A 21,667-nucleotide genomic window follows, 5' to 3' on the forward strand; every position below is an offset into this window, starting at 1 on the left:
TTTTTTACAATGTGTGGATGAGATTGGCCAGAATCCCCTCCACTTTGCAGATAATGTAAAACGCTGTGTTTTCACAACATGTGGCCCTGACCTTAATCCATTTGCACATGACTGTTTGCTAACCTACTGCTGTGAATGAACGGCATGGGCGATGCATGGAGGACACGTGGATGTCATCTGTGTGCTGCCCATGCACCAGCCATACTTCCACGGCCCATGGCCCATTTCATCCATTGAATAGCAGGGCTGCAAAATCGAACAGGAATAGGACCTGTTCCATATTTTGCGGCCCGGACTGTTGGCCCGCACACATGACCATATCGTTTACGGTCATGTATTTACGGACCCATAGAAATGAATGGATCAGTGTGCAAGGGGCTAAGGTGGTAAATGCATTATCTTTTATCAGTGGAAGTGTAGATAAAATTTATAAACATAAGCAATTGCATAGAAAGATTACTGATAATATGGAGCTGGGGCTCTTTATATGGGTCTTTGATTAAGATCCTACATTGTGGAAAATGCTAAAAGGCACTGTGAAGAAAAAGGCAACAGAAACCCATTGCTTTTTTGCTGAGCATTTTTCATTGCATCTCTGCTGCATTTTTCTCTCTGTGGTTTTTCCTCCCTTTTTTAAATATATAGGGAAAAGCGTTTCTACAGAAAAAAAAATTGTCATGCTGCATTTTTTTAAAACACAGCTTTTCCGTTTTATTTTTTTTCTGAAATGTGCTGATGGGATTAACTGTAATCTCATTCACTTTGCTAGAACTGTAAAACACAGCGGTTGTTTCCACAACGTGGAGCCTTAGGCTAAAGCCCCACATTGGAGAAACACAGTAGTTTTTGTTACAGATTTTGCTGTGTTTTTTGTGAGCCACAGTCAGGAGTGGCTTGAAAAGAAATGGAAAATATAAGGGAAGCTCCTAGTCGTTCCCCTTCTGTTAAATCCACTCCTGATTTTGGCTCAAGAAAATCAGTTTAACCTGCAACAAAAAAAAAAAATGCTGCATTTCCACAACATGGGACCTTGCCCTTAACATTGGAAATATTTTTGGGGAATTTCTCTTAACATGCAGATAGTTGTCTTCTGCCTCATGGGGTTTATTTATACCTTATTTATACCTTATATTAAGTCACTACTAATAGATAATGCGTTGAACAAGGTTGACCTGTGACATCAGTTTTGCAAACTGGTGTAGACTAGGGAAACATATGTATATACTTTTTTCCCATATGATTACTTTTAGGATATGCTGAGAAGCGGTTCTCCCTTTGCAGTGCAGGTAGACAGCAAGGAAGAAATCTGCTGCAAAAGTACAGTAAAATCAATACGTAATATGAAGTGTGTTTACTGTAACTACACTTCTTTGCCCTTCACAGTTGGTTTGTACAATTAAATTCCAATATTGCAGAAATAATGGTAATGCAAATACACAGAGCAGCAGATTTAAAATAATATATATTGGTGATGGAAATAATGCTGAAAAAAAAGCTGGAAAAAAGCACAAACTGCAGGATAAAAATGCAGAATACAAATGCGCCAAATTTAAATTTTAGGCCAGAGTCCCAAGTGGCTTGCTCATTGTGGAAAAAAACTCCAGTGTTTTACAGTGTTTTACAATCACAGCAAATCATATCTTGCTACAGATTCCATAGCTATTTCAGCCACAGAGTATAAAGGATTAGCCCCATTGTATCTGAGTAAACCAACAGCTCTGTATTAGCTTTCTACTGCAGGATGTCCATGAATGGAATTTGGAGAGAAATCACAGACAGAAGACTTGTTTAATTCTCCGCCATGTGAATGGTTCCTAACAGTCTATATTGTCAGCATGTTATTTGGGTCTACAAGTAGTATTATAAAATGTAGAATATTTGACAATTTGGCATGTTCAGGTACCCATTCATATCAGGTTTTTTACTTTCACTCTTTGACTTTTCTTGTCTAGCTACACCAAACAATGGACTCCTTTTCACAGATTTTTTTTAATTTTTACTATTTATTTGCAGTAAAATTTTCAATAACTCGATTTACAGTGTTATATCTCAATCATTAGTCTTATGGTTAGAGATGAGCGAACACTAAAATGTTCGAGGTTCGAAATTCGATTCGAACAGCCGCTCACTGTTCGAGTGTTCGAATGGGTTTCGAACCCCATTATAGTCTATGGGGAACATAAACTCGTTAAGGGGGAAACCCAAATTCGTGTCTGGAGGGTCACCAAGTCCACTATGACACCCCAGGAAATGATACCAACACCCTGGAATGACACTGGGACAGCAGGGGAAGCATGTCTGGGGGCATAAAAGTCACTTTATTTCATGGAAATCCCTGTCAGTTTGCGATTTTCGCAAGCTAACTTTTCCCCATAGAAATGCATTGGCCAGTGCTGATTGGCCAGAGTACGGAACTCGACCAATCAGCGCTGGCTCTGCTGGAGGAGGCGGAGTCTAAGATCGCTCCACACCAGTCTCCATTCAGGTCCGACCTTAGACTCTGCCTCCTCCGGCAGAGCCAGCGCTGATTGGCCGAAGGCTGGCCAATGCATTCCTATGCGAATGCAGAGACTTAGCAGTGCTGAGTCAGTTTTGCTCAACTACACATCTGATGCACACTCAGCACTGCTACATCAGATGTAGCAATCTGATGTAGCAGAGCCGAGGGTGCACTAGAACCCCTGTGCAAACTCAGTTCACGCTAATAGAATGCATTGGCCAGCGCTGATTGGCCAATGCATTCTATTAGCCCGATGAAGTAGAGCTGAATGTGTGTGCTAAGCACACTCATTCAGCACTGCTTCATCATGCCAATACAATGCATTAGCCAGTGCTGATTGGCCAGAGTATGGAATTCGGCCAATCAGCGCTGGCCAATGCATTCTATTAGCCCGATGAAGTAGAGCTGAATGTGTGTGCTAAGCACACACATTCAGCACTGCTTCATCACGCCAATACAATGCATTAGCCAGTGCTGATTGGCCAGAGTACGGAATTCGGCCAATCAGCGCTGGCCAATGCATTCTATTAGCCCGATGAAGTAGAGCTGAATGTGTGTGCTAAGCACACACATTCAGCACTGCTTCATCACGCCAATACAATGCATTAGCCAGTGCTGATTGGCCAGAGTACGGAATTCGGCCAATCAGCGCTGGCTCTGCTGGAGGAGGCGGAGTCTAAGATCGCTCCACACCAGTCTCCATTCAGGTCCGACCTTAGACTCCGCCTCCTCCAGCAGAGCCAGCGCTGATTGGCCGAATTCCGTACTCTGGCCAATCAGCACTGGCTAATGCATTGTATTGGCGTGATGAAGCAGTGCTGAATGTGTGTGCTTAGCACACACATTCAGCTCTACTTCATCGGGCTAATAGAATGCATTGGCCAGCGCTGATTGGCCAGAGTACGGAATTCGGCCAATCAGCGCTGGCTCTGCTGGAGGAGGCGGAGTCTAAGATCGCTCCACACCAGTCTCCATTCAGGTCCGACCTTAGACTCCGCCTCCTCCAGCAGAGCCAGCGCTGATTGGCCGAATTCTGTACTCTGGCCAATCAGCACTGGCTAATGCATTGTATTGGCGTGATGAAGCAGTGCTGAATGTGTGTGCTTAGCACACACATTCAGCTCTACTTCATCGGGCTAATAGAATGCATTGGCCAGCGCTGATTGGCCAGAGTACGGAATTCGGCCAATCAGCGCTGGCTCTGCTGGAGGAGGCGGAGTCTAAGATCGCTCCACACCAGTCTCCATTCAGGTCCGACCTTAGACTCCGCCTCCTCCAGCAGAGCCAGCGCTGATTGGCCGAATTCTGTACTCTGGCCAATCAGCACTGGCTAATGCATTGTATTGGCGTGATGAAGCAGTGCTGAATGTGTGTGCTTAGCACACACATTCAGCTCTACTTCATCGGGCTAATAGAATGCATTGGCCAGCGCTGATTGGCCAGAGTACGGAATTCGGCCAATCAGCGCTGGCTCTGCTGGAGGAGGCGGAGTCTAAGATCGCTCCACACCAGTCTCCATTCAGGTCCGACCTTAGACTCCGCCTCCTCCAGCAGAGCCAGCGCTGATTGGCCGAATTCCGTACTCTGGCCAATCAGCACTGGCTAATGCATTGTATTGGCGTGATGAAGCAGTGCTGAATGTGTGTGCTTAGCACACACATTCAGCTCTACTTCATCGGGCTAATAGAATGCATTGGCCAATCAGCGCTGGCCAATGCATTCTATTAGCGTGAACTGAGTTTGCACAGGGGTTCTAGTGCACCCTCGGCTCTGCTACATCAGATTGCTACATCTGATGTAGCAGTGCCGAGTGTGCATCAGATGTGTAGTTGAGCAAAACTGACTCAGCACTGCTAAGTCTCTGCATTCGCATAGGAATGCATTGGCCAGCCTTCGGCCAATCAGCGCTGGCTCTGCCGGAGGAGGCGGAGTCTAAGGTCGGACCTGAATGGAGACTGGTGTGGAGCGATCTTAGACTCCGCCTCCTCCAGCAGAGCCAGCGCTGATTGGTCGAGTTCCGTACTCTGGCCAATCAGCGCTGGCCAATGCATTCTATTAGCCCGATGAAGTAGAGCTGAATGTGTGTGCTTAGCACACACATTCAGCTCTACTTCATCAGGCTAATAGAATACATTGGCCAATCAGCGCTGGCCAATGCATTCTATTAGCTTGATGAAGCAGAGTGTGCACAAGGGTTCAAGCGCACCCTCGGCTCTGATGTAGCAGAGCTGAGGGTGCACAAGGGTTCAAGTGCACCCTCGGCTCTCCTACATCAGAGCTGAGGGTGCGCTTGAACCCTTGTGCACACTCTGCTTCATCAAGCTAATAGAATGCATTGGCCAGCACTGATTGGCCAGAGTACGGAATTCGGCCAATCAGCGCTGGCCAATGCATCCCTATGGGAAAAAGTTTATCTCACAAAAATCACAATTACACACCCGATAGAGCCCCAAAAAGTTATTTTTAATAACATTCCCCCCTAAATAAAGGTTATCCCTAGCTATCCCTGCCTGTACAGCTATCCCTGTCTCATAGTCACAAAGTTCACATTCTCATATGACCCGGATTTGAAATCCACTATTCGTCTAAAATGGAGGTCACCTGATTTCGGCAGCCAATGACTTTTTCCAATTTTTTTCAATGCCCCCGGTGTCGTAGTTCCTGTCCCACCTCCCCTGCGCTGTTATTGGTGCAAAAAAGGCGCCAGGGAAGGTGGGAGGGGAATCGAATTTTGGCGCACTTTACCACGCGGTGTTCGATTCGATTCGAACATGGCGAACACCCTGATATCCGATCGAACATGTGTTCGATAGAACACTGTTCGCTCATCTCTACTTATGATGTTAGTTTTACGTACAATAATGCTTCCCTCAATCGATAGATAAGGTATTAGGGCCACCATTCTGTTTATGTCATGCTTGGCCAAAGACCCACAGAGGCCCTACATGAGTTTCTTGAAGTGTTCAAACTGAATGTGCCGCAGTTCACACACAGACTAGGATATAGTGCTTTCTTAAAGACATATAGCATGAATTTAAAGGAGACTATGACGTCTGGATCGGACATAAGATTGCAGTGATTAATAAACCAATTTAATTCCTTTAAACAATCTTACAGTGTCTTATTTTTGCCAATGTAACTACCAATAATGTAGGCTCACAGCAGGCATACAGCACAAAACAGACATGAAGAGTCGACTTTTCTGAACATTACTGGGACATAATTTAGTTACTGCTTAGCAATCTTAGGGAAATGTCAAATATAGTTATAATTTCTAGCTCAGTGTAAATCAGATTACTATATGAGAACATAGCAGATTCTATACAAACAAGTACATTGTTAGGTAAGACTTGTAAGTTTGTCATCTAAGTACCTAATTCTGGTTAATATTATAGAAATAACAGTATCATAATTGGCAAAGTAATTATATACGATATCCACAGAGTAAATTGTACTGTTTAATACTATATAAACCAGTGAAATAATCTTGCTAAATAAGTTAATGAATAGGGTTGAGCCGATCCTGACTTTTCAGGATCGATTTTAAAATCCGATTTCCGATCATTTTTCATTCAAACCCAATCTCGATCCCAATTCCGATCCCAATGCAAGTCAATGGGATTTTTTTTAAATCGGAGATCGGATTTTAAAAGCAATCCTATTCACTATACAGCATGGAATCTAAGAATTGTTAGAATCCACGCTGTGTAGTGAACCACTAAATAGCCAGAGGATTTTTTTTTTTTTAATCCTCTGGCTACTTAGTCCCCCCTGGTGTCCACTTAGCTCTAGAGATGGCTGCTCTGCTGCTTCTCCTTCTTCTTGTCCTCGCTGCCGCTCCAGCTGCAGTCTTCTTCGCCTCGCGGCCCCCTCCCTGCCAGGTTAGGAGAGGGTGGGCGGGTTAGGAGAGTGTGGGCGGGTACTGGGAGGGGAGACGTGACGGGGGAGCGGCAGCGAGGTGAACAGCAGCGGATCAGACATCTCTGGAGGTAAGTAGCTATGAGACATGTTAGTTTAGCCTCCCATTAGAATGAATGGAGGCAGCCGGCGCGCAGGGGGTTAAGGCTGTGTCTCGGCTGCTTCCATTCATTCCTATGGAACCGCAGCGGAGCCTTCACACTGAGTATACACTATATACTCAGTGTGAAGGCATTGTGGGAAATACTACCGATCCCGATCCCACCTAAAAAGTTTGTGTTCGGAATTGCGATCGTGAAATTTTCTCGATCGACGATCGGAATCCGATTCTTTCCGAACACGATTGCTCAACCCCATTAATGAATAAAATATTGTAACCTATGTATTGCTTAAATAATTGAGACAAATTTACTAATCCTAGGTTTTAGACATTGTAGTTATACCATGTCTATATCCAGCAAATCTTTTGTCTGACTTAATATGATGTTTGGGCTGGTTTAGTTTGTGCCTATTTTTTATCCACAAAAATTTAGTGCAATGTGGTACACTTTGCCACATTGTAATCCTTTACTCTTTCTTGATAGATGATACCCCCACATTATTATACAACATCAATCTAAAGCTATCATGGAAACACAGTGGAACAAACACAGCTTTATAGTACAAGCAAAGTGAATGACATTCCAGTTAACCTCCTGCACAACAGAAGCTAATGTTAATTTTGGTGCAGAATTGCAAATGTTTTTTCCAATATGTTGAATAGGGGAAGAAAAAAATCAAACAAAAATGAAGCAAAAAGTAGAAAAAAAATGCTGCGAGAAAAGACAGAATGTGTTTTCGTTGTCTTTTCACGCACTGCTTTTTAGCGCTGTCTGCCTTAGTCTTATTGAGGCTTTGTGCTGCACAGAAAGGGTCACAGCATGCTCTGCCTAAAGGCCTTTGGAGTCCAGGGGAGTCTTCCTGTATTAAATATCTCTTATCTATTCATTTTAGAATTTACATTTTTTTCATTACTACATATGTGACCTAATGGGAGCACAGGGGGCACCAGAGCTACAATACCGGTTCCTTTAAATGTTTAGTTATTCTTATTATAATGTGTTATCATACAGGTGTAGCAATGTTGTATCCTTACAGACAATGGACTACTCTATTAGTGTTCCAAAGATCTCCAGACTATTAATGTAGTGTATCATTCTAATAGTGCATTACAATTGTGTGATAAGTTAATAGCAAATAACACTACAGCGCACAATGTTAAAGGGATTCTACCATTAAAAACTTTTTTTTCGCCCTAACATGTCAGAATAGCCTTATGAAAGGCTATTCGTCTCCTACCTTTAGATGTCTTCTCCGCCGCGCTGTTCGGTTAAAATCCCGTTTTCCGCCGGTATGCAAATGAGTTTTCTTGCAGCACTGGGGGTGGGCCCCAGTGCTCAAACAGTACTGGAGGTGTCCCCAATGCTGCAAAATAACTCTCCAGTGCTGCCTCCATCTTCTTCAGGAATGGGGTCTTGACGCGTTTTCTTCAGGGGTTTGGCTTTAAACTTCTGGGTTTCGGGCCTAGGGCAAAGCCGACTGCGCATGCCCGCCGGCCACAAGAAAATGGCTGCTTACACAGATAACTCATTTGAATACCGGTGGAAAATGGGATTTTAACTGAACGGCGGGGCGGAGAAGACATCTAAAGGTAGGAGACGAATAGAAAAAAAAAGTTTCTAATGGTAGAATCCCTTTAATATCATAGCACACTGCCTGTAAAGTTAGCATTGTCTACATGTGGATTAGTAGCATATTTATATTAAAAATTGAGAATATTTTCAGTGTAGAATTTACCAGCAAGTTCATATTTTATTTTGCGTTCTAGTATTTTTTTTTCTTTTTGTTAGTAGATACATCTTTCATGACAGGGCAGACAGGTCGGACCTAATTTCAGAATATAAGTCCTTAGTTTTAAAGACCTGCCCTTGGAAACTACTGCCTCTAAAAATATCTGTAATTTTCAGTATCAGCCATTTCAACCTCACAACCAGATTCTCATGATCTCAGATTATTTTCTGGATTTTATAAATTAGTGTAAAATCTAATATTTAATTGGCTTTTTTTTTTTTATCTACTATAACCTTGCGATTCAGTCTTGTAATGTTAAAAATAAAATAAAAACGATTAAAGCCCATTTTAGTTATCTTTAATATTTTTATTTCATATGAATTTTTTTATGTTCTCCACACTTGGACCATGCACAGTTGTAGTAAACCAAACCTAAAATACCATAGACAGTGATCAATGTTTGGTTAAGGAGTAATATAATGTAAAATCAACACAAAACTGTAAAGTAATGGGACCGATGCAGTCTGAAGAATAAGTGAGTGACTATAGCAGCTCTATTAGTGAAGTGATGTGCATTGTGATCTTGTTTCTGCTGACAGTGTACATATTGATGTATCCAGTACCTGCAGGCGTACAGCAGGGGCTTTCATTCCTTTATCATAAAAAGTGTTGCCGTCTTTAAAGCCAAGAAGGATTATAACAACTTTATATTGGGGCATTGTTAATGATGCAATTGTCTAACATAATAATTAAACTACAGTAGCGCAAAGGTTGCGTTCCATCATAAGGGAAATGTGTCCTAAAATATTACCTAATGTGTAAGTCAGTTTTTTTTTTATCTTAAAGGGGCTCTATCATTGGGTAAAGTCATGTTTAGCTAAGCACATCCTTGCATAGCCTTTAGAAAGGCTATTTCACACCTACCTTTTGTATGTAAATCGCCTCACTAGTTTTTGAATAAGTCCATTTTTATTGATATGCTAATTAGCCTTCTCCATACACCTGAAAGTATCTGTTTGCATTGTCTGCTCTAAGTGTATGAGAGCAGAGAGGCTGCTGCTGCTGATGATGATCTCTCTGCTTTCATGCACATAGCAGAGAATAGCAGACAGTGCATCATTTTTATATTATTATAGGTATTATAATTGTCAATACCTATGTTATAGAGACCATATTTAGCAGTCACCTTGTTGCCATCACAGGCAGGATTGCAATAAAAGATATCAACACAAAGGTGATGGTCACAGGTCATCTTCTCCCCATCCCTGCACAATGATCTTCCCATGGGTTACAGAGTATGTCTAGAACATTCCCTCATAAAAGTCAGTGAATCATCTTAAGGATACAGATTCATATGGAACATATAACTGCTCTAAAGTATATGTCTGAATGCTGTCACAGCAGACTGTTACAGTAGACAAGATGGCTGCCTCATGTATAGAAAACACATTAGAAAATATATAAAATCAGAAAATAAAAATGGATTAGAATAAAATTGTATCAGTATATGGGATAACTAGTATTAAACACAAATTCAGATAATGTCCAGTCCTCCATCATGATTCCATCCAGTCTATTACAGGTACCGTTGGGAAAATGATGACAACATTCAACCTAAAGGAACAGTTTTGTGTCCAGTGACATTACTTGTGATGACCAACAGCTTAACATGCAAAAGCATAGCAGTGGGCCCTGATACAAAACTCAGCCTGGCCCCCTTGCAAAACATTTTCTCATAAATATCAACTGCAACCCATCCATACCTTTTGGCCGTGTTTGCATTTTCCTTTTCTTCATCTCTATCTAGACCCAGAGTTGTTCACAAACTGCCCATCATTTCTATTCCTATTTCCTGTGAGTCAGTGGCGTAACTAGGAATGGCGGGGCCCCGTGGCAAACTTTTGACATGCCCCCCCCCCCCCGACCGACACCGAAGACCTCAACTGACTCCCTCCTCCGCATTCCTGCGCGCTGTCCCTTAGTTGCCCCTGAACACAGTATTATGTCCATTAGTGGCCCCTGCACACAGTATTATGTCCCTTAGTGGCCCCTGCACACAGTATTATCCCCCATAGTGGCCCCTGCACTCAGTATTATGTCCATTAGTGGCCCCTGCACACAGTATTATGTCCCTTAGTGGCCCCTGCACACAGTATTATCCCCCATAGTGGCCCCTGCACTCAGTATTATGTCCATTAGTGGCCCCTGCACTCAGTATTATGTCCATTAGTGGCCCCTGCACACAGTATTATGTCCCTTAGTGGCCCCTGCACACAGTATTATGTCCCTTAGTGGCCCCTGCACTCAGTATTATGTCCCTTAGTGGCCCGACAGCTGAAAAGTACCTTTATTTATTTTATTTTTTTTAAAACTCCCCCCCCCCCAGGGACTTGAACCTGCAATCATTTGATTGCAAGTCCCATAGACGGCAATACAAGTGTATTGTTGTCTATGGGAGATTCTATACATTACTATTGCGGATGGTCATAGAGACCAGCCGCAATAGTAATATAGCGATGACAGGCCTGGGAGGCTCCCGGTTGTCATCTGAACAGGTCGGCTCCTGCAAGCTCGTCGTGCAGGAGCCGGCCTGCAACTTTAAAGGTATGTGGCCGGTGGGGACCAGCCCCGGTGGCCGGGAGCTAACTTGAAACTTTTTTTTTTTTTTTTTTTTGGGGGGGGGGGACATCTCCTGAGGCCAGGGCATCTCCACTGTTAACTCTTACAGCGGAGATGCCGAAGCTCGCTATTACATACCCGGCATCCAGACCCTCCGACGCAGCATACAGACACCGGGGCGGGTCATGCTCGTCACGCTCCTGGCAGAGTACTGGAAGGTGAACACCCCGCAAAGACGGTCTTACAGGCTGTACCGTGGTGAATAGGTCATTAGCCTTTGCGGGGTGTTCGCTTTCCAGTACTCTGTCTCTGACTCGGAGGGTCCGGATGCCGGGTATGTAACAGCGAGCTTCAGCATCTCTGCTGTAAGAGTTAACAGTGGAGATGCCCTGGCCTCAGGAGATGTCCTCTCACCCCCCCCCCCCCCCAAAAAAAAAAAAAAAAGTTTCAAGTTAGCCCGGGGCCGGTCCCATTCTTGCAGAAGTTAAGAAAAAAAAATTTCAAATTGACACATGGGGGGCCTCAGCGGTAGTTACGCCACTGCTGTGAGTGCCTCCCACATATTTATCATGCGTCCTTCTGTATACCAGCCTCTACCACGGAATCCCTCCTTAACTATATACTACTGGCCAGCTGCTACTTTTACCTTTAAAGGATTACCGTATTTTTCGGACTATAAGACGCACTGGACTATAAGATGCACCCAGGTTTTAGAGGAGAAAAATAGGGAAAAAAATTTTTCAGGCAAAAAATGGTAAAATATTTAATATATGGGAGTTGTAGTTTTGGAACAGCTGCAAGACCACATTGACAGGTGACCCTGCAGCTGTATGGGGATGTATAGGGCGTTTTTTTTGTGGGGCCAGGTGTACTTTTTAGATATACCATTTTGGGAAATGTTTATTGCTTAGATTAATTCAGAGGCAAAACAGAGAGAAAAACCCGGCGGTTTAGCACTTTTGATTTTCACTGTACATAAAAATATTAGTAGAGCGGGCATTTTCAGACACAGGGATACCTAATGTGTATGTTTCACAGTAATGTTATACTTTTATATGTATTCTAGGGAAAGGAGGTGAACTTTTATTTATTTTATTTTTTATTATATTTTTTTTTAAGTGTTTTTTTTTTTATTTTTTTATTTTTTTTACTATTTTATTATCCCCCGCCTAGGGGGCTTGAACCTACAATCATATGATTGCAAGTCCCATAGACGGCAATACAAGTGTATTGCCGTCTATGGGAGATTCTATACATTACTATCGCGGAGTGTCATAGACCAGCCGCGATAGTAATATATATCTATGACAAGCCTCGGAGCCTTCATTAGGCTCCCGGCTGTCATCGGAACAGGTCGGCTCCTGCGGCCTCGCCGTGCAGGAGCCGGCCTGCATCACTAAAGGTATGGGGCCGGTGGGGACCGGCCCCGGGGCTAACTGACTGCCGGGACCTGCGGAGGAGGAGCGGATTTGCAGCATGGCCACGCTACTGCCAATACTGGTTTTCTTCAGCGGCAGGAGCGTGGCAATCTGCAGGCCCCGGCAGCTAAGACAGTCCCCGGCATCTGCTGTAATAGACCGGCGGATGCCGGGGAGTGTCTTAGCTGCCGGGGCCTGCAGATTGTCACGCTCCTGCCGCTGAAGAAAACCAGCGGTGGCAGTAGCGCGGCCATGCTGCAAATCCGCTCCTCCCCCCACATTCGGACTATAAGACGCACCCTCATTTTCCTCCGAAATTTTGGGGAAAAAAAGTCTTATAGTCCGAACAATACGGTATATATTCCACTACTGACAGTGGAATGCTGTGTATCATAAAACTTATTATGTGCCTCAATCCAGAGCAGTAGATGATAGGAGTAGAAAATTGATGCACAGAATGTCACCAATCAGAGAACATTAGAAAGGAGATCAAAGTTGTTGAATCAGACTCAGTGTGGCAAGGATGACCTATGGGGCACTTTGGCTTTTTAGCCTAGTCACAGTTGCGATCACTGCGACCATCTACAATTAATCCAGTGAACATTTTACTGAGCCCGACCCTGCACCACTGTGCTCTGTAATACATAAACTGTTAGTTTTTCCTTAATACACATGTTGTTAGCAATATATTGCATTCAGCATTTTTCTGTCAGGCCATGTCTGGATATCGATCCAGGGTAAGCAGAGAAGGTAGACAATAATGTCATCAGTTTAGTCTCGCTCAGGCATAAAACAAAAAGCCAATTGAAACTGACTTTGCAAAATCCCAGTGGAGGAATGAGGAGAGCGTGGGAGTTGTAGTGTCTCATGGTTTGGTTCATGGTGTCTGGTATGATCTTTGCCAGTACCTCTCACTGGTTATGTCCCCTGCTTTATGGTGATGGGGTGTGCTTGGTGACAGAAATAAGGACAGGATTCCTCACGATTTCTTTACTGTAGTTTCAGTATCCACATAATTCTTAATAACAGTTACAATGCCGTCATCCCATAATATGGTCTTGTTGCCTGTCCTGAAGAGTCTCGCTGAGCTGTATACTCTATTTTCTTTCTCTCGTTTCTACAAATATTCCCTACAATGCCCAGCTGCAGGTTGTAGATCCAAAAAGGTGCTAAGTCTGGTCTGTAGGCTTTGCTGTGGCTATGAAACCCATCCAAAACCTCTGCCTATAGACTGTGTCACATACACTATTACAAAAAGTAGGAGCTCTTCTCTATTCAAACTTCAGTTTCCTATTGGCACCTTAAAGCAAACCAAAACAAATTGTGTAAGAGGGCAAAAAATTATAATATCATTAAAATAGTACACAATGGGATACACTATCCTAGCATTAGGCCTCCATCTATGAAGGGGACCTACAAATACATGACAGTAAAGGACTATAAATAAAACAACAGAGGCAGTGCCAACCTACAGAACATATAATGTATAGTGTCAGAAGAGATAAAGAAATACAAATGATGTAATTAAAGTGCCAAATGTTGTAAATATCACAATATGTAGTGTCAGTACATTAGCATAAGTAGCAAAAAGCAATGAATACAATAAATGCTAACCCATGCTGTGTGGGTGGCATTGCTTCACAGATGGCATCTACACCAACACATGTTTTGGCGCTAGTCTTCTTCTGCCTACTTACAGTGAGCAATTATCAACTCCTTAGTAGTGTTTGAGTTGTACGTAGGGAGAAAGCTGTCAATCAGCTGCTGGAGACTGGAAGTCACCTGCATTACATGATTACATAGGATTCCTTGCTCACACTGCTGGTAGTGCAATGTAATGAATAAACGGTTAGATGATCCACAATCCTCATGCTGATAGCATAAAAAGGAATAACAGACAGCGTATCTGACACTGCTACAGCAGCGTGAATATCCTATTTAGTTCCCTTTAAGTAAAAACATACAGTGTATACGTGTACTAGTGTAATTTGGGTATTAAAGAGACGTTACTGACAAGACTAATGTGTATAAGCTAAAAGAATGTGGTATTTTTACATACAATAAATCTATATATATAAAACTCAAAATCTGTAGAAGTCTGCTCTATACAAATCCACAGTTCTCACCTGATTTGGGTGAAATTTGGCACGCCCCCTCTCCACCCACAGAAGCAGAATACTCCGCATGTTACATCTCACTAGTGTCCTCCCATCATGAGATTGGTAAATCTTCATTATAACTAACTGTTTGGGACTTTAGTCTTACACGTTGCAACCCACATCCTTGAGTACAATACATCTGTAGGTTTGTTTTTACTGTACGTCTAGAAGTAACATACCAGTTATGGATGGGAGGAGTTCCTCAAACATTGGCAAAGTATTCACGTAAATCCCCAAGTTAACTTCCCCATTAAATGTGTCCCTCCAATGCATTTGTTGTAACAGTCACTCACTGGGGGACATGGACTCATTTGGTTGGAGTTTTTAATGCTATAAGGCAAACATAATATACAGAATGGTGGATGGTGGTTGGAGTATGGAGGACACTTAGCACTAATAGACTAAATCCCTCCGCATTCCAGATATCTACAGATATTATCACTCACTTATGTAAGAGATAAAGAGAAAAATTCCAATGTTGGATTCCATTTTGCTACAGTAATAATACAAGATGTAGTACAACAATTGTGGTAATCTTTGAAGTTATGTATCAACCTGGTTAGTCTATTGTTAAGTTTGTCTGTGTCCGCGACTGGCTCCTAAAGTCCTGTATAAATAGCGCGTCTCATAGTGGGGAAAAAGGTTAAACTCAATGACAAAAAATGAACATGATTCTTTTTATCAAGGGCTCTCTGTTTCTCTGACAGTGTCTGCAGAACACAGCACTAACCTTGAACATATTGTTTAGTACAAAAGACAAAATAAAACACAACTAAGGACAGGAATATCAATATTGCTATACAATTATGTCATTGTTCTTTTTTCCTGTAATGTAATAAATATAACATCAAATTATATTACTCAACATTTATCTAAGTGTTCTTTTTTTTCTTTTAGAGGGAGGTTCAGGCTCTGGTGATGGCGGTAAGAGATCACAGTTTATATTTCCTAATATTAGCATTTCAGTAGTTGTGATTGTTCTTGTGATATTCTTAACTCTATATCATGCAGCTATGTTACGTCTCTATTTTATTTGAAGCTGTAATAAAGCTTCTATAGAGGTTTATACAGTCTCTTGCATTTTGTTGTGGACAATGGAAGAAAGCGCACAAGAAAATGGCGCTCGGGCATGCGCAGTAGCGCTCAGAGGGGAGTGTTACTGCGTATGCCTGAGATTTCAATGTGCTGGAATCGAGGCTACAAGAATGGAGGCGGTTACAACGGAGGAGGAGGGCAATCATGGAGCACAAGTAAAGGAGGGGTGCATGGTAGCTTGGGGGAACGCCCAGGGTGCACAGAGAGGCTCATGATATGTAACATAAACGGGGGAGTCTTTTCAAAAACGAGTAGCAGCACCTGAATAGCATTTTTGAAAAAAAAATATTTTTTGAGCTATGTATCTGACAAAAATAAAACTGTGCCAGGTTACATCAGATGTCATTTGTACTACAGTATACAAATCATATTGTAGAAGAGAACATCTATGTACAGTCAGGACTTTATGAAGTATGTATGTATTGACCTCATTAAAAAAAAAAAACAGCACAAGTTGTATTGTCGGTTATCTCTCAGAATGGTAGTTAGGGAGCCAAGTTGGCAGGGCTTCCACAAGTATTGCCAAGGTATAACCGCTTTAAGTTAGATGAGTCCCTACAATGATCTCTCAGAGAATGTCTCTGTACATATAGGGCTTATTGGAACCTCTATGTACGGTATATCTACCTAATTTTTTAGAAGAGCAATGAACCAATTTTGAGAAAATTCACACTGTATGAACTACAGTACCTCATCAATTTCAGGTGATGAAGTGCGAATGAGAATTTGTTAGCTACTGTATAACACAGCTTTCATGCCTTATTTAACGGTTTGAGAGCTAAACCTGTGACAACTGCTGATTTGTTCAGGACTAGAAGAGTTGGCATGCTCTTGTATCCAAAAAATATTGAGAGAAAATAGATATGTTGTAGTCCAAGAAAATCATCTATCCCAAAGTATGTGAACCCTTAGGTCAGATTTCAGTTACCTGGAATTTAACATTGATACGTGCATTCTCTATCTATCTATCTATCTATCTATCTATCTATCTATCTATCTATCTATCTATCTAAAAAAACAATCCGGTCTGTCAGCAACTTGTATGGATGGAAAATGTCCTTTTATTGGAAAAAACAGTACACCACGTATCAGTCCACACTGGGACCTTTCTCAAGTGCAGTGTGGACCGATACGTGGTGTACTGCGTTTTCCAATAAAAGGACATTTTCCATCCATACAAGTTGCTGACAGACCGGATTGTTTTTTTCTATTGCAAACCCTTTTGCCTGGAGAGGGGTTTCTGCCGTGCAATTTGTGGGATAATCCTCAGATTTGCTGGTGCTGCTGCAATTATTTTTTCTATATCTATCTATCTATCTATCTATCTATCTATCTATCTATCTATCTATCTATCTATCTATCTATCGATCTATCTATATCTATCTATGTCTATCTATCTATCTATCTATCTATCTATCTATCTATCTATCTATCTATCTATCTATCTATCTATCTATCATCTAATCTGCCTATGCTGCCTTTACTCATTTGGTGGATAAAACTATTTTGCAAACATCATTTCATCAGCACATGATATTTGTAGCAAATATGTAATTCTGTTTAAGAATGATTCATTAAAGTCATGTGGCTAAAGTGTGACTGAATGTGTGGATTAAAAAATTACACTGCTGTTTAGAATTTAGGATTTTGTATACTGTAATACATACTATGTACGATCTATTGCAGTTGTCTGTATACATTGTAAATTCTAACGCGCTAAAAACATTCATCCTTCATATCATTTTGTGAACTTGCTCCTGTATAGTATATATATATATATATATATGCTACCTGGCTGCTGTGTGATACATCATGTAGAATCTGTATAAAAAATATTGTCCACTGTTCCTGTGAGCCCGGTCTTTCCGCGTCCTTCTCCAAATCTAATGACCCAGTGAAGCCTCTTTCCTGTCGCAGACTCTGCTCTCGGATCGCAGATTTGTATTGTAGAAGTGGGTCAGCAGCAGTTATAGATGTCAGTATCATGTAAGCAAAATAAGCTTTAAGTGGTTAGACACTGATAGCCATCCTCACGCTTCATCTGCAGTGCTCAGTATTTTTTTTTCAGCATTTAGTCCTGCACAGGAAGAACAGAATTAAGTGATTTGTAGGCTTCTCCTTCTTAATTTGCAATGCAGTAAGAATCGTGTAAATCAACCCTTCTGGGATTTTAATTATGTATGCAATTCTTGTGATTGCTTACATAAACTTGTGAAGAACTCTTACGTAAACTGTTTTTTAATGCATCTTTTTGTGGCTTTGAAAAGTGGTAGCTATATTTTATCCACACTATGCTGAAACAAGGAGGCATGTTGCTAAGATTAATCTCTTGACCCTTGCTATGGCTTGTGTATTTTAAGCAGCTGTTCTTCAGTAATGCTGGCGTATTTATACAGGGATGCACTAAACAAAGTGCGGCTTTATTCAGGCTCCTCGATCCCATAAATATTAGGCAGAGATTGAGACCAATCCAGGGGCATGTCTTCCCTCGGTTGTAGAGAACTAGTTCCCTATGGATCCCAGGGCAAGTCTTGGATCTGCCCCCACTTAACATAAGTACATTATTTTTCCATTATAACACAGCCCTGTTACTACTCATATACTCATATAAGTGAATATAGTACAGTTGAATCTGGCAACTCAAAGTTGATGTTTTGTTTGTCTTTGAGTACTTCACGTTCTTTAGTCTTTTCCATCTAGCCCAGACCACATTGACAACTTCTTCCTGGCATGATTTTACTCTGAATTCTGCATAATTCCTGCATTCTACCACTGTCTCTACTCCTATCCAAGTCTGGCATCTATTGCACCCGGATTTTAATAATGGCCATCATGGAGTGATAGTGTATCATTTTGTAAACCACACAGTAATAATGCACCCAGATAATGGCATCCCCTTATTTGGGTTCCAGACAGTGATAGTGCTCTTTTTAGTGTATTGTGCATTTACTGTGTCCCCTTTGGTGGACCAAATTAATAATATGACCTCTTCTGTGCTAGCTACCAGAGTAATAATGTTATTCTTTGTGCACCATATACATACAATAGGAACATTTCCCTTTTGGTGTGTATGCACAATAGTAGTCCAAATTCATGCCATGCAAAATAGAAGTCCTATTTTGTGCCCAAAACACTAACATCTTGTATTCTCCCTTAATTAACAGTGTCTCCCTTTATACCAATGAAAATAAAAAGAATTTTAAAACATCTCAAAAGAACAAAAAATATATAGAAAACATTACAACTTTGTTTTGAAGCATTAAAGCTGAGCCGTTCCTTCCTGAGTCGTTCTATAAAGCATTGTAGCACAATTTGTTCTGTAAATTTGTGGTGATCAAAGACTAAAATTACCATGTACGACACGTCCGAAAATTCCTTCTTTAGGGCTTGAGACAGCTAAGAGCTCTTGGGCAGACCCTACTCATTCATGTATCATGTGTAAGGTCATTCACTATTATATTTATACACATCTATGGCCATCACCTGATTGTCAGGGTAGTGATCTTTAGAGAAGGAGTTGTCTTTCCCTTTAACTAAGGCCCCACATTTTGTAAGAACAGCTTTTTTTTTGTTGTAGATTTTGTTGCGATTTTTTTTTTGAGCCAAAGGCAGGAGTGGAACAGAAGAAGCATAAGTACGTTTTATATATTTCCTATTCTTTTTGTAACTATGCTTGACTTTGGCTCAAAAATCGCTACAAAATCTGCAACTAAAATATCTTTGTTTCTGCAACGAGGGACTTTAGCCTGTAAGAGTTTTTCCAATGGCATAATGCCATAAGGGCTCATACATCTGAATACCAACTCTGGCATCCATATATACAGTATCTTGAGAACAGAAATCCTTGCCTCCTCACATCCCGCGCCTGCACTAAATACAGAGTATACTACACATGCATGGCTGTGTCTATTCACTATTGGCTTCTGAGAATAGTTGGGTACAAAATATGCAAATCTATTCTCCAGGATGTAATTAGGAGAACAGTGCCTCGGTATGCCGCCCTCTAGGGGCAGCCCCCTTAACATCATGCAGTACTCAGTTAAAAAGCCTACTGACATGATGCGGGGTTTATTGCCAAATTCATATTTCTATTCCAAAAGGAAATTCCAAAATAGAAATACTAATTTGGCAATAAACCCCGCATCATGTCAGTAGGCTTATTAACTGGGTCATGCATGATGTTAAGGGGGCTGTCCCTAGAGGGCAGCATACAGAGGCACTGTTTTCCTAATTACATCCTGGAGAATATATTTGCATATTTTTTACCCAGAATCCCTAGTGGAGTAGGAATGACTTTTAAGTCTCCGTACGCCTATGTAGGCACACACTCTCCCTAAAGTGTATGATTATCCCCTGACCCTGAGAATAGTTGAGCATAGAGGCTCTGGACAGTCTCATAGAGGTAAATGGAGAGAACTGCATATGGGCTGCCATATCTGTATATGCCATGTATATCCCAAACAGGATACTACCTTAAGACTTACAGTATATTTATAATGTGATTAGATGTCTTTTCTGCAAAAGTTGATTCTAAGAAAGGAATCCTATAAAAGTAATCTCACGGAATTAAATGTGGTGTTGTTATGTCATGTTCTTGTATTACTTTATTATCTAGAATTGAAGGTTTTCATGATCCACTTTAATTCTACATACAGAAAAAATAAAAGTTTAAGGAATACTCATTAGCACTTATTAAACCTGCTAAATATAATTATGCCTAACTGATATATTTAATTCTGATTAAAGCCATTAACGAAAATGCTGACATCTGAAAATCATATTAAAGGCAGTCTACTACCATTAACACCACGTCTAACCACTTATGTGCTGTTGTAGGGTTGATCAGTGAGATAGTAAACATACGTTTTTTGTGTCAAAGTGTAGTCATACTGCTTATGGAGAGGCCACATCTCCTTGACCACTGTCTTCCTTACATTATGTTTACTATGCCACTACCCAGCCCTACAAGAGCTTGAAAGCAATTTTGATGGTAATAGATCACCATTTTATTAACATGCAAATCATCAAAAAAGTGCTTTGCCTGAGAATCTAGAGCTGAGAATGATACCCTTGCAAGCTAAGGTAATTTACAGGAAAATGGGGCTGCAAAGCTGAATAATAGAGGCATTTTTGGAAACTGTAGAATCTTCTCTACAAGGTAGTGTGATTAGGTTTATACTGAATTTACTGCTGACAGACTCCCTTTAATGCTTCATCTTGGAAGATAAATACCAGTATGAAAGGAAGCAGCAATATAAGACCTTCCCTCCAGTGTAATGGTAGCTCTAAGGCACAGTGATCTACAGCCGTTCTGACGTGGAGAGGAAGTAAAGCCATGGCTGTTTTCTGTTACCTTTTTCTACAATATTGTACTAACAAACAGTCCAGTCATTGACCACATGTTATGTAGAAATGATAGCATGTGTCTTGCTAGATAATAGTATGTTAATTAACTTAGACTACCATCTTTTTTCATTAGCCGTTGACCGGTAACTTAATTAGATCTGTTTATACGCCTGTGCTTTTTGTTTAAATGTTAAACGCAGGCAACAGCTGTCAGTTGCACGACGCATTTCCACTCCACTTTATTACAGAATTGATTGATAGGTCAGTCTTCAAAGGGAACAGCACAAAACATAAGCAAGAACTGACTTCCTGGCAATTCCTAAGTCATGTCTCTAAAATACTGCAAAATAGACAAAAAAACTCCTTTCACAATCTTATTTTTCCATGCTAGCAAATTATAATTAAAATAACTGGAAGCTGTAACGATGAATGATTTCAATTGCATACTGAAAATCTCCAGTGTTAATGGTACTGAGAGGATTACACGAAACCAAAATAGAACAAATTTCCCTTAGTACGATGACAAGGGCTAGCTTGCTATCAGTTCTTGTATTAAGCTTTTGATTCTGCTTTATTCAGTCCTAATATCATAAAATCTATGACTCACAAGTACTTTTCTCTTGGTTTATGAAGGAAAATGCTAAGGGAAAATGTTCTGGTATTTTCTAGAAGATAGAAGCCTGGATTTTACCTTAGAAAATCGTAATAAAGAGCAGATTTCAAGTTGGAGGCTTAAATTAAACTGGATAGCAAGAGGTGTACATATTATTAATATGGGCATT

The 21,667-nt window shown here is 41.1% G+C and overlaps 1 protein-coding gene across 1 annotated transcript in view; it reads left to right on the forward strand.

Annotated features, from left to right (window-relative positions):
• The window catches only part of TMEFF2 (transmembrane protein with EGF like and two follistatin like domains 2), a 482,652-nt gene that overhangs the window by 68,260 nt on the left and 392,725 nt on the right, over positions 1-21,667 (forward strand). Inside the window, exon 4 of the mRNA XM_075285434.1 lies at positions 15,342-15,368. Within this exon, the coding sequence (XP_075141535.1) occupies positions 15,342-15,368 (27 nt within the window). The remainder of the gene's footprint in view (positions 1-15,341; positions 15,369-21,667) is intronic.

This window comes from Leptodactylus fuscus, chromosome 8 (assembly GCF_031893055.1).
Source record: "Leptodactylus fuscus isolate aLepFus1 chromosome 8, aLepFus1.hap2, whole genome shotgun sequence".
In the NCBI taxonomy this organism is placed as follows: domain Eukaryota; kingdom Metazoa; phylum Chordata; class Amphibia; order Anura; family Leptodactylidae; genus Leptodactylus; species Leptodactylus fuscus.